The sequence below is a fragment of the Ictidomys tridecemlineatus genome, chromosome 3, assembly GCF_052094955.1.
Source record: "Ictidomys tridecemlineatus isolate mIctTri1 chromosome 3, mIctTri1.hap1, whole genome shotgun sequence".
Classification (NCBI taxonomy): Eukaryota; Metazoa; Chordata; class Mammalia; order Rodentia; family Sciuridae; genus Ictidomys; species Ictidomys tridecemlineatus.
This window is the reverse complement of record NC_135479.1, coordinates 115,096,376-115,110,376: the sequence shown is the minus strand read 5'-3', so window position 1 is coordinate 115,110,376 and position 14,001 is coordinate 115,096,376. Positions and strand designations below refer to the sequence as shown.

Below are 14,001 nucleotides of genomic sequence, written 5' to 3'. Positions count from 1 at the left end.
TATTCGAAGTATTACCATATTTCTGGGTCCCCTCATGATATCTTCTTTAGGTAATAATGTTACTTTAAAATAGGGCAGAACCATTTTAAATGGTTGCATTTGGCCATTTTTGACCTCTAAAATTGATAGTTCGTATGGCTCAGAATAAATGGAATATCTTCTCTTTGGGTTAGTGTTTCCAGGATGTTTGTTTCATAAATTAAATAAAATATCTTTATGTGAAAGTTATACTTTGTTGTTAAATTCACTTAAGTTTAGTGAAAGACTAAAGAAGTTTCAAAAGATCCCATAATTGGTTGTTTAATTTAAATAGCAGTGAAGAACTGAATAGTCCTTAAAATAATCTTGAAATAATATATTTATACATTCTTTGAAGCAACTGTCATAAGTTACTAAATTGAGTTAGATAATGTGAGTGAATTATATTGCCTTAGAAATTAATGACATTTGTTTAACGTTAAAATTTTGAAAGAGATGGTGATGAGTGAATGAATTGAGTATGATTTCCTTTTTTTTCTTCTTTTGATGTGAAGCTCTTTTGTTCTATTTTAACATATTGTGGCATTTACATTTAGAATATTTCTTTACAAATAGTTTTTAAATCAAAAGAAACCTAGGTTTGTCCTTTAGATCTTCTCTAGCTGAGAGAAATGTTATAGTCTAGCGTGTGGCATAATTATGCTCGTGGTAAAGAGGACTGAAGAAACTTTTTAGTGTTTCTTTTCATGTTTTTCACTGAAATTTAATTTGTGTCCCAAAATAGTAATTATAGTTGTCTGCTTTAATTTCCCATTTTAGGGATCCTGAGATTGTAGTTTGAACTGGGAGAAAAATTAAGTATGACAGCTTATTTGGGACAAAATTTGGTTTGAGAATTTCATATTACCAAAATATATTTTCTTCTTTGAACACTGATTTATTTTTGTACTCATCAAATCATGAGCTCTTTCAAAACCGTTTGATTTTTTTTTTTGAGTTCTCTATTATCAGAAACTTCCCTTTGTCATGTAAAATGTTTTGCTTAGGAGATATTCCTAAACTGCATTGTCTTTATGTCATAAATTTCAGTCTCTCTTGCCTGCTATACATTGTGTGTGGGACATGTTCTTTTGTCTTAGAGTATTTTTTTGGTTTTCTGTCTGTACAGCTGATTTTCACACCCGCTACCACTGTGGCTGCTGTACAGTCTGACATTCCTGTTGTCTCGTCGTCATCGTCATCTTCCTGTCAGTCTGCAGCTACTCAGGTGAGCTTGTCTAGCTTCATAATGTGGTACTTGAGGTCTGGATTTTTAGGTTAAAGATAAGCATTGCATTTGTAGTTCAACTACTGATGGTTTCAGAGCTCTTTGTCATGCATTTCAGATTGAAATTTTATAAGATACAATAAGAATTCCAAGAAATTTTTTTTGTTTTGTAGAAATTATAATACAATTAAACAGATATTTAGGTTGTCTGACATTCATTTATGAGAGTTATGCTAATGACATTTTTAGATTTATTGTAGATTTTTCTTATTATATGTGACTTTATTTTTTGCAGATTCATCTTCAGGCAACTGTGAAATAAATCAGGGTGAATGATGGATTTTAGATTTAAAAATCAATTAAATTGGGCAAATTTTAAATTTAAAAAAGTAGAATATTCCTTTATTTGATGCCATGGGAAAATAAACCTACCTTTCTCCTTACACCACTCATAAAAGTAAGCTAGAAGAAGCATGCAGACTTAAAGATAAAAGCAAAAACTTAAACATCTAGAAGAAATCAGGAGAATATCTACAAATCCAGGGTAGACAAGGCCTTTTTAGATAGGATACACAAAAACACTAATCATAAAAGAAAATAATGATAAGTTCTTTTGTACTCATCAAATCATGAGCATTACTTTATTAGAATTAAAAATGATTCCTTAAAAGACTTCCTTAAAAAAGTGAAGAGGCAAGCCACAGATGGAGGGAAAATATTCATAATACAGGCATCTGACAAAAGACTTGTACCCAGAATATACAAAGTATGTTTATAACTTAATAATTAAGTTCTAAGGGCAGGAGAATCACAAGTTTGAGACCCACATTGGCAATGTAGCAGGACTGTGTCTGAAAATATAGGGCTAGGGAATGTAGCTCAGTGGTACAATGCCCCTGGGTTTAATCCTCAGTGCCAAAAAAAAAAAAAAAATCAAACAAAAACAAATGGCAAAAGATTTGGAGACGTTTCACAAAAGACCAGTAAGCACCTGAAAAAATTCTCAGAATCATAATAATTATAGAAATTTAAATCAAAACCATTGTGAGTATTACCATACACTTAATAGAATGGCCACATGTTGGTGAGAATGTGGAGCAACCAGACTCATGCATTGCTGGTGAAAATGTAAAATAAAAAAGTACAACCATTTTGAGGAAAAAAATTGGTAGCTCCTTATATAGTTAAATATACATTTAACATATGACCCAGCAGCTCTCTTCCTAGATGTTTTCCATGAAAAATATGAAAACATACATCTACATAAAGACATAAACTTTTAAAGTTCTTGATAGCTCAATTCAGAAAAACTCCAAACTGAAAATAACAATGTCCTTCAAAAACTGAATGGGTAAAAAAATTGTTGTTCTAAATTCATACAGTGGAACACTACTCAAAAAGAAGAAAGGAATGAACTACTGCTGCATCTCAGAAACATGTTTAGCAGAAGTCTAGGCAAAAAGAGTATATCCTCTGTGATTTCATTTGTATGAAAATCTAAAACAGGCAAAACTATCCATAATAAAGGAAATCAGATTAGTGAGTGGTATTTGGGGCAGAAGGTGGGGAGATTGGGAAAGGGTATGAGTCAACTTTTATGATGATGGAAATGTTTTACATCTTGATCAGGGCAGTGGTTATACTGTGTGTATGTAACTCCTAGAACTGGTTCATTCATTTCATTGTACATAAACGACATCTCAATATATTTGGTAAAAATGATTTAGAGTGAATGAAGTTTAAATAATTGAGTAGAATATTACTTTGATACAATTTTGTTATTTTTCATAGTAAATGTTTTAGACTCCTTATGGCAAAAGTGGATGTTTATTATAAGGATCTTAATCTCTAGTAATAAAAACCATGAGGTAGTTCTTTGGTATTTTCCATATTACCTCTGTATATTATTTTTTTTTAGTAATAAAGGCTAGTTTTCACATGAGTGTATGAAGATGGTAGTCAGTTTAACTCAGGGTTGTTACAAGGAATAAATGTGACAACAATCAAAAAGTACTTAGCTCATAGTACCTGCTATACAATATCATATAGTACCAATTACTATTTTTGTTCTACATTGTCTGAAAATGAATATAAAGTTGGTTCTTGGATTTTAAGTAGCTAGTAGTAAAGAGAGAAACACAACCACTTAAAGGATTTATGGTTCTCAAGGTAAAAGAAACCAGTTGCTTGGGAAAACACAATTGTTTTTTAACATGCTCTCTAGAACACAATTTGTTTATGAGTTCTCATGAAGAAAAAATCTTAGGAATGTGTGTGTGAGATTGTGCGTGTGTGTGGCATAGCACTGAGGAATTAACCAGGGACCCTTTACCACTGAACCGTATCCCGAGCCCCCTTTTAAAGTTTTTTATTTTGAGACAAGTTCTCAAAGTTGCTGAGGCTGACCTTGAATTTGGAATTCTTCTGCCTTGGCCTCCTAAATTGATGGAATTATAGGTATGCACCACTGTAACAGGCTTTACAACATCTTTAATGTGAGTATAGTCAAATTAGTTTATTAAAGTATAATCCCAGGTATTCAGGATGCTAAGGCAGGAGGTTTGTGAATGCAAGGCCAGCCTAGACAGTATAGCAAGACCATGTATTAAACAAATAAGTAAATAAAAAGTGGTCTTTGAGTCCAGTTTGATGTGGTCTGTGTGATGATCTGTCTTAATTCAAGAATGTGCTTTCAAGGAACTAGAGAACTGGATTGACCTTTAGGAATCTCTTGACAAATTTTTTTTTTTTTTCTTTGCTGGGCTTTGGAAAGGGCAGTGAATAAGGCTAACAGTGGTAGGTGAAGCTAAGGCTTTTTAACACTGAGGGTAACTTTCCTCAAGTTTAGAACTGTTTTGGAAAATTTCTGCTCTACTCTGATTTAATTTTTTTTTTTTTTGCAATTGTAGATGGACAGAATGCCTTCATTTTATTTGTTTGTTTTTATGTGGTGCTAAGAATCAAACCTGTGCCTCACACGTGTTAGGCAAGTGCTGTGCCACTGAGCTACAGCCCCAGCCCCTTACTCTGAGTTTTAAAATTATATTTGCAGTTTTTAAAAAAGTTGTATTTATAATTGATAAATATTTGAAGTTTTATTTTAATATTTTAAGCTACAAAAATCAATATAGCATTTAATTTTTCCTCAGCATTAGATAGTTTTTATAATATACTATTAAAAATGAGAAATTTGGGATATCTTACCCTTATTTATTATTTTAAGTGCTCCAGTCCTTCTATCATGCAAAAAGAAAAAATAATTTTAGAAAGATATTATAGGGCAAAAGATGTATATATATATAGAGAGAGAGAGAGGGAGGAATAAGAAATTTCATTTACCAAGGGTATCTGGGGAATGAAAAGGTGACAGCCATTAAGATGTACCTTGTATAAAATTTGTCCACAATAGGTAGGCAGTGTGTAGTTGATGTAGTAATAGTTAAGGGTTTTTAAAATTTGGATTTTGGAAATTATAAACAGTCTTTCCCATCAGCATTAATCTCTGCTTAGAATTGTTAAATCTGAATCTGATAAGTACTATACTATACAATTTGATATAGAAATTAATAAAATCCATTCATATTATATATATATATATATATATATATATATATATATATATATATATATATGGTTTCTTTTTTATAAACATTTGTGTCCCAGTCTCTGCTCTGTGGCCATACAGATAAAAAGTAGCTAGAATTTAAAAGCTAGAAACTCAGTTTTGTTGCCAGCACTGTGACACTGACTCTTAATTTCTTAGTTACCTTGCAATGATAGTATGCTATGATAATTTCTACAGCATTTGTTTGATTTGAATTAAATAACTGATGTGAGAGCATTTTGGCAGTGGAGACTCACTATAAAAATGTAAGGTGTGAAAATTAGCAAAAATACTTAATGCAAAATTAGACTCAAAATCAGAATGTTTCCCTCGTTTGATAATAGGAAAGGTTCAGGTGAAATGAAAATTGGATATAGAGTGCCTTGTCTTGGGATGGATTTTTTTTCTCCCCCAAAACCAAGCTCTGTCAAGGAAATCTGAATATGTGGTCTATTAACAGCTAGATTATATGTTTTGGCAATATAGTTTACATGGTTGGGATTTATGTATAATTTTTTTTATACACATACACACACACACCCCACCCACCCACCCAGACACATATATATAGCACTGTATATAAATATATACACATGGGCTGGGGATGTGGCTCAAGTGGTAGCGCGCTCGCCTGCATGTGTGCGGCCCGGGTTCAATCGTCAGCACCACATACAAACAAAGATGTTGTGTCTGCCAAATACTAAAAAAAAATAAAAAAAAATATATATATATATATACACATGTATTTTCTTGCAGAATTCAGAAACAACGGGAAAATTAAAATGTACTCTAGAAATGGATGTGGTGCAGGTTTTAGGATTCATTGTGTCAAATCCTCATTTATTGTGAATATGCTTTTCACTTCAAGGAATGCTCTCAAGATTTTCAGATGATTATTTACCCTTTGGTTATCATTTTTGCATAGTCTATTTTATAGATTATTTACAGCTAACATAGATTCTATATTGTCTGTTGTGCCTCCATCAGATACTTGTTGAGGTTTTGGGGGTATATATGAACAGATTTCATTGTTAGCCTGAGAACTGAGTATACTGAAAGAAAAACGCTATGTAAGATGTATTTCAAAATCAGATATAGGAGAATACCTGAGATTTGTGAAGTTTCTGATATGTTTAAACCCTGAAAGTGTTTAGGGAGTACAAAAAAGAATGTTGGGCTGGAGTTGTGGCTCAGTGGTAGAATGCTCATCTGGCACCTGTGAGGTCCTGAGTTCGATCCTCAGCACCACATAAACATAAAATAAAGGTATTGTGTCCAACTACAACTAAAAAAAAAAAATTTTTTTTAATTTTTTATAAAAGGAATGTTAGAGATGAGAGCCTATTAGCTATAGTCACAGTATTTCACAGACACATACATTAATAATTCTAAAGTAAGCTAGACATTGTGCTGTAGGCCAATATGATCCTAATTCTATGGAAAAATCCTTTTAGAGGAAAGGGAAAAAATTGTTTTCCAACAAAGGGCTTTGGGGTTATTTCTCTAGGAGCATGAATGGGATTTTATTAGGCTTGGAAGAAAGTTATCAGGAGATAACTTTGAGGTGGATTGGCATTTAGGCAAGAGGAGTTTGTGGGGGAATGAAGGAAGTGCTAGATATGTTTGGAATGGGGAACAGAACAGTTTGGCAAGAATGTGAGAATTGTGGGCTGGAGAAATAGAAAATGCAGCACAAAATGATTTGGGTCTAGATTGTGAAGGGTTTGAGTACCAGTCTGAGAAATACCTGCATTGGTGATTTTATTTTTGTATTAAACTTTAATAATACAGTGGTTATTAGTCCATTATATTAACATTGATAACTAAATATTTGAGAAAAATCAGATGTTCCATATAGTTTCACTTAGAAAATTCTTTCAGTAGCTTAGAATAGAATTGATTAAAACTTAGACTTCCTAACATGAACATTTTTTCAGTACCTGCTGTTGACTGAACATTACATTGGAACTTAGACAGAAGAAATATAGCCTTTAAGCATCAATTAATGATGTATTTTGAGAAAAAGGGCACACATGAAACTGAAAAACAATTATTTATAAAGCAGCAGTATGTTATTTGCTTTGTCACTTTGCAATTTCTTTTACTTCAGTTTCCTTCTCAGGACCAGTGCTAGCACTAAATGTATTTGGTATATTTATTCCAGATAAGCAAGAAGTTAGGCAGCTTACTTTCTGCCTTGCTGTTTGGAATGTTATAAATCTCAGGTGAGAGTAATTGGGATAATCCTTGCCTCCATCCACATATAGTATATGTAGAATAGCCCCAAGTAGGAGCTATCACACAAACCATGCACAATTTTTTCAGTTCCTGAGAACTAGTTCTCAGAGGCAATGAGTGTTCAATAACAGCAACAACATTTAACTAAATTAAAAAAAGAGTTTCTGAAAATGCTCTTAACAAATATCACAATGGGGTAGGTGATTTGATGAATTAATTTTCCTTCTTACAAGATTAGTATCCCCTTACAGTCTCTGTAGTTAGAGCTGGTCACTTTTAATGTTGTATGTTACAGAGTAGTTTCCTCATATTCATAGTCCATTTGAGATATAACCACCCACACACTCACAATCTGTTGTCATTTAGTCTTTCATGATTCATCCTTCCTCTGCATTATTAAATCCCTCCCTTCCCTTTCTCTCCCCTTACCCCTGCCCCTTACATCTTTTTAAAAATTACCACATGATATTTAAGATGTGATTACTTAGAATAATTCTCCTTTTATTCAGGATTAACCACTTGTTTTAAGTACTTGGAATGTGTGACAAGTATAATATAATATAAATGTGTTGTCATTGTTGTAATGATTACCACATCAAAGTCATCTGATTTCATCCTTATTTTCTGTTATGTGATTCTTAGGTTCAGAATTTAACATTACGCAGCCAGAAGTTGGGTGTGTTATCTAGCTCACAGAATGGTCCACCAAAAAGCACTAGTCAAACTCAGTCATTGACAATTTGCCATAACAAAACAACAGTGACCAGTTCTAAAATCAGCCAACGAGATCCTTCTCCAGAAAGTAATAAGAAAGGAGAAAGTCCAAGTCTGGAATCACGAAGCACAGCTGTCACCAGGACATCAAGTATTCACCAGTTAATAGCACCAGGTAGGATAAAACTTTTATTTTATACTTGCTTTGTTTATTTTCTTAGCAGACAGAGCAAAAACAAAGATGTCTACTACTTGAATAAGAATGACATTTTAAAATGACATTTTAAAAGACCATCTCTCTATGTAGCTTTTTAAAAGGATAGATTTAAAAAGCCCAATAGCTAAAACAAATTATAACAGTAAAATAGACATTCTTTGTTAATTGATGGTTGACTAATGTCTTTATTGTGTGCTGGTCTCTCCTTGTAGAAATAAAATCTTTTAGCTTTTAAAAGAGATTTGCTTACTATGTTGCCTATAGTTTATTATATTTTAGTGGAACAAATTTAAAAGCTTCTAAAAAAGCAAATATGTTATTCTGTTTAAAGTCATCTATGGGAAGAATTTGTCACTTTCCAAAAATGAAGACTATGCAAATAAGGAAAGTTATTTTCCTTACTATGTTGTTTTTTTTTTTTTTTCTCCCCTCTCTGATTTCATCTGGGAGAAAGATGTCAGGGAATTGGCTAAGTCACTTTCATTCATGTCAAGCTTTAAAGCTCACCTGTGCTTCCTCTTTCTACAGATAACCTTGCCTCATGGTTCTTATACTGAAAATGTTGGGGCCATCCCATCCAGTGTGAGCTTCCTATCTCTTACATTCATCTCAGTATTTTTTAGGATTGAGCTTCCTTCACTTCTAATAAGATAAAGTGTTACCTACTTTCTTCTTAAGATCAATACCATTTGCTTATGAGCCCATCTTTTTTTTTAACCTGTTCCTGACCTTGTTTAATAGTTACCGTAGCATGTTTTATCTTTTCATGCTGATCCTTTGCTTCTCGAGCATGTTAGGTCTTCCCTATTCTTAACATATCTACATATTTTCGACAGCAGTATAACTGTTATTTATTATGTATGTATGAAAAAGATGCACTAGGCTAGATACTTCATAAAAAAAATCCTTTGTTCCAACAATCTCATTAAGCATCATCTTTCTGTTTCTGTTTCTGGTTTTATCTTTTTTTTTTTTTTCTTTTTTCCCTTCTTTGCAGTACTGGGTGCTCTATTGTTGAGCTATATCCTCAGTCCCTTTAAAAAACAATTACTATTTTTTTTTCTTTCTATTTTGAGACAGGGTACTAAGTTGCCAGGGCCAGTCTCAAACTTAGGATATTCCTGCCTTAGTCTCCTGGGATTCCAGGCATGTGCCCCCACTAACTGCTTTACTTTTTAGAAAGTTTTTCTACACTATTGAAGTTTGCTTTTTTTCCTACTTACATCTATTTCTATTTTCATTTCATTTTTCCTCTATGTTAAATTTAACATCATTCACTACTTCACCAAATGTCAGAATTTTGGATTGATCTGATTTCTCTGGTTAAAAATTTCTCCTCACTGAATACTTGTAACATTTTGTGCTCTTTTATGGTTCTTTTTTCTTTTATAGTTACCTATATAATTATTGATCTTAGCTTCTCTACTAGATAATAAAGTCCTTAAGGGGAGATATAATATTGAGTGTTTCTGTATTACCTTTTTTTTTTTTGATACTGGGGGTTGAACTCAGGGGAGCTTAACCACTGAGCAGCATCCCCAGCCATTTTTATTTTTTACTTTGAGACAGAGTTTTGCCGAGTTGCTGAGGGCCTCCTTAAGAGGCTGGCCTTGAACTTGCAATCCTCCTGCCACATCTCCTAAGTTGTTGGGATTATAAGCATATACCATTGTACCTGGATGATTCCTGTACTTTTTGATAGATTATGTTGAAAATTCTGATTTTTTTTCCAGTTAGAGTACTCTCTTTAGAGAAATGTGGGATATCTCCCTCCCTCCCTCCCTCCCTCCCTCCCTCCCTCCCTCCCCCCCCCCCTCTCTCTCTCTCTCTTTCTTTGTGTCTCAGTTGGGAACTCTTAGGTTTAGTTCAAGCAAGGAGGTTTACTTTTGGATTATTAGGTCCTCTTAACCAATACCTGGTTGCAAGTTGCAACTTACTCTTTCCTCTTTGGTTGGTAGTTTGTTAATTATCTTTACTGTTACCAGGGCAATATTTTATGTAGGTAATAACCCAGACTGACAGAGTCTCAGGTCACTTTCAGTTCCAGATTCAGATCTTATTTACATTAACCAAATTCCATTTTTCCACGATGCTGTTGATTAGAAACAAAATCACATCAGAACATCTTAAACCACATAAACCTTCCCAGGTACCAAACTTATAAGTTTGTTTAAGCCTCATGTTGCTATTACTCAAAGCAATTCATATATTCTGGCAGGCTGCAGCTATATTTTATACTCTCCTAGTTTCTCTCCTCTTATTGATGGGAAGTTAATTTGAAACTAAGATATTTTGAGAGATGATAGAATTGGTAACTTGGACTTTTCCTCAACCAGAACTGTTGCGTCATTTTAAATATTAAAAAAACTACCTGTGTTCTAATGTAAACCACATTTAATAATAATTATATTGGACATGTTTATTGTTTCCTTTATATGTATTTTTAGAATGCTAAAATAATATTTTCTGAACCACTTCTCCTGGGTGTAGAATTCCTGCTTGTTAGTAATTCTTTGTGTATGGGTATATATACTGGGGATTGAACCCAGGGGCATTAACACTGAGCTACATCCCCATTCCTTTTTATTTTGAGACTCTCTTGCTAAGTTGTTGAAACTGGCTTTGAACTTGTGATCATCCTATCTCAGCTTCCTGAGTCATTGGGATCACTGGCATGCACCACCTTGGCCTGGCAATAATTCTATTTTTAATGCCTACAGTAAAGGCAAACTTAAACCAAATGTATCAAAATCATGAACTGTATTAGAGCTGAAAAATTTTAAAACAGTTTTTAGAGCTTTTATTAAATTAGTCTAATTAGAAAATACATCATTTTTTTTTTTGCAGACATTAATTAAGTATACAATGAAAATATCTGCTGTAGCTGCTATAGTAAAATACCTCAAACTGGGTAGCTGGAAAGCCCAAGATTAAGGTCTGGCAATATACAGTTTATGGTGAGATGTCTTGGTTTGTAGATGACCTTTTTCTTGTTATGTGCATTTCCTCTGTATGCACAGTGGGGTAGAGGTAGCTCTCTGATGTCTCTTTAATGTAAACACACAAATCCTGTCACTTCAGGGCCCTACCCTTGATTAATCCTTAGATGCCAGGGAAGTTAGGGCTTCAACATATGAATTTTGTGGGGTGGGGAAACTGCCCATAACAAGTCCCTAGACTCAGGATTATGAGTTCTATTAGACCCAGTGGTGTCCCTTGCCTGCATTTAATTACTCAGAGTTTGTTAATCTGTAATATGTTGGATTAGTATAGTGCCATGCCTACCTCATGGCATTGTAACTTAAGTGAAAAAATATATTATTATAAAGAACAGAGTTATTTGGGGCTGGGGCTATAGCTCAATGGTAGAGCACTTGCCTTGCAGGTGTGAGGCCCTGGGTTTGATCCTCAGCACCACAAATAAATAAATAAATAGAGATATCGAGTCCATCTACAACTAAAAATATATTTAAAAAAAATGTGTGTGTGTGTGTGTGTAGGAAAGAGAAATGATGCCAATCATTAGTCCTCCAAATAAAAATGATGCCAATCATTAGTCCTCCAAATATTAGGCCACCCTGATAATAATTGTTTAAAATCAGAGGAATTAAGCAACATGATGTGTTTTTCTAGAGTACTAGGCTTGTCTTGTATGATGGGGACATTGTTTCAGATATCCTCACAATTGGGCTGGGGATGTAGCTCAGTGGTAGAGCACTTGCCTAGCATGCACTGAGGCCCTAGTTCCATCCCCAGCACCATTAAAAAAAAATCACAGTTATAATATCAAAACATTTTTCTCATGTGGACTTATGAACTAATGCAAAATATATAAACTTATTTTGACTTCTGACCCAAGAAAAATTTAATGTAGGTGAAAGGATAGGCTATTACTCTATTGGATTATCAGCTCTAGAATATAAACAGATCATTTACTTTCTAGTGTACAAAAATCAAGTATATGATAAATTTAGGCTGGGTGCAGTGGCACATGCCTGTAATTCTAGTGTTTTGGGTGGCTGAGGGAAAATCACAAGTTCAAAGCCAGCCTCAGCAACTTAGTGCCCTAAGCAGCTTTGTGAGACCCTGTCTGAAAGTTTTAAAAAAATAAAATAATAAAAGATCTGGGGGTGTAGCTCAGTGGTAAAGCACCCCTGGATTCAGTTGCTAGTAACAGCAACAACAACAAAAGAAAATGGTAAATATAATTTATATTTTAATATAATTTATACTTTAAAATTGAATTAAAGTTTATTTCCTTATGTATAGGAAGGGGATAATAATTTCTACCTACTCCACAGGTATTTTATAAATATAGATGAGACATGTGAAAGCATCTTGCCTTGGAGGAAAACCACTATATGAAAATCTGAGATTTTGTTAATCCACCTTCTTTGAATACTGTATAACATAGTCTATATGCACACATTTATAAAGAGCTGACAGTCTTTGTTTGAAGTACCAGTCTACTTACTATGTGAAAATTATTTTGTTAGATGAAATTTTAAACTTAATTTCCATGTGTGTGTATTTTGCAGTGCTGGAGGTTAAACCTAGGGCATGCTAAGTATGTGTATGCTCTACCACTGAGCTACACCCTCAGTCCCTCATTCTTTAAATTTAATTACTAGATATTACTGAATCTTCTAAACACTCTTTATTTAGATGTTAATTTCTTTAATGGATCCTTAAAATTTTAAATAATAACCAAATGTGAAAGTATTTAAGAAAAAAGATGCTGGAAGTTTTTATAAGACCTTTGTTACACATGTTGTTAAATGTAAAAGTAGATACAAGGGGCTGGGGTGGTGGCTCAGTGGCAGAGCACTTGCCTAATACATGCGAGGCCCTGGGTTCCATCCTCAACACCACATAAAAATAAATAAAATAAAGGTGTTGTGTTCAACTACAACTAAAAAGTAAATATTTTTTAAAAAGCATTTAAAAAAAATAAATACAGGGCTGGGGCTGGGGCTGAGCAGTAGCGCACTTGCCTGGCATGTGTGAGGCACTGGATTTGATTCTCAGCACCACATATGAATAAATAAAATAAAGGTCTATCAACAACTAAAAAAATATATTTAAAAAAAAAAGTAAATGCAAGTCTTTCAGACATGTAATAGAACTTTTATCATTTTCTGAAATTTAAGAAAGAAATTATGCCCTATCTTTAGATCTATTTTAAATGTGTATAATTCTATATTAATATTAAACAATCATTGCAGTTTATCTTATAACAAACCCAGTTTCCATTTTTACTTACATAGGGAGGATTTTGCTACTCTATGTAAATATGTGCACCAGCATGCAGAAGAGGCATAATGATGGGGCAACTCTTCATAGCTCAATTATGATATCCTATATATTTTTATCCCTGTTGTGTTTCTTCAGTGAAGAAGATCTGATACCATCTCTTATGAATTACCGTGGGTTTTTATGGTGGGGGGAGCATTAAAGAAGATTCTTTAGACAGCATGGGCTTCTGATTGCCTCATTTTCTGCAAGCAAAACTAGTGTTCTCCTAGTTTTGGAATGGCCTCTAAGTTTCACTTATTATAATGGTTATTTAACTATGCTGTAAGACTTACACATATTTTGCTTAATTGCATTACATTTTTATACAAAACATTTTCTCTTCCTGGAAAAATAAACAGAATATTTGATCTCAAATTTTGAAACTTATTTAGGTAACTTTGTAATCTTGCCTATGTTTAGACATAGGATGAGATATTTATTTTATTAATTTTAATATACAGTTTTATGACTTAAAGTTACCTTTCTATGTACTATACTTGTTTATCTATGATACTCTCAAAAAGAAATTGAAGTGCATAAATTTTGCTAAAAGTTAATGTGGCTATTCTGATGACCGATAAATAGATTATTTTAGGCAGTTTTCTATTGGAACTTTTCATAGTACAGCTATTTTATCACATTTTTATAGTCTTGGGGCTGGGATTGTAACTCAGTGGTAGAATGCTT

The 14,001-nt window shown here is 33.3% G+C and overlaps 1 protein-coding gene across 13 annotated transcripts in view; it reads left to right on the top strand.

Annotated features, from left to right (window-relative positions):
- Phc3 (polyhomeotic homolog 3) overlaps positions 1–14,001 on the top strand; it is a 79,902-nt gene that overhangs the window by 30,981 nt on the left and 34,920 nt on the right. For 9 of the 13 annotated variants that reach the window (XR_013436633.1, XR_002484746.3, XM_078043623.1 and 6 more), the window contains exons 6-7: positions 1,148–1,246; positions 7,731–7,977. Coding sequence is in view for 11 of the 13 variants with exons in the window: in XM_078043623.1 (XP_077899749.1) it covers positions 1,148–1,246; positions 7,731–7,977 (346 nt within the window). In the remaining 2 variants the exon portion in view is untranslated. The remainder of the gene's footprint in view (positions 1–1,147; positions 1,247–7,730; positions 7,978–14,001) is intronic. The other 4 variants (XM_078043626.1, XM_078043625.1, XM_040270078.2 and 1 more) reach the window with 1 other exon arrangement.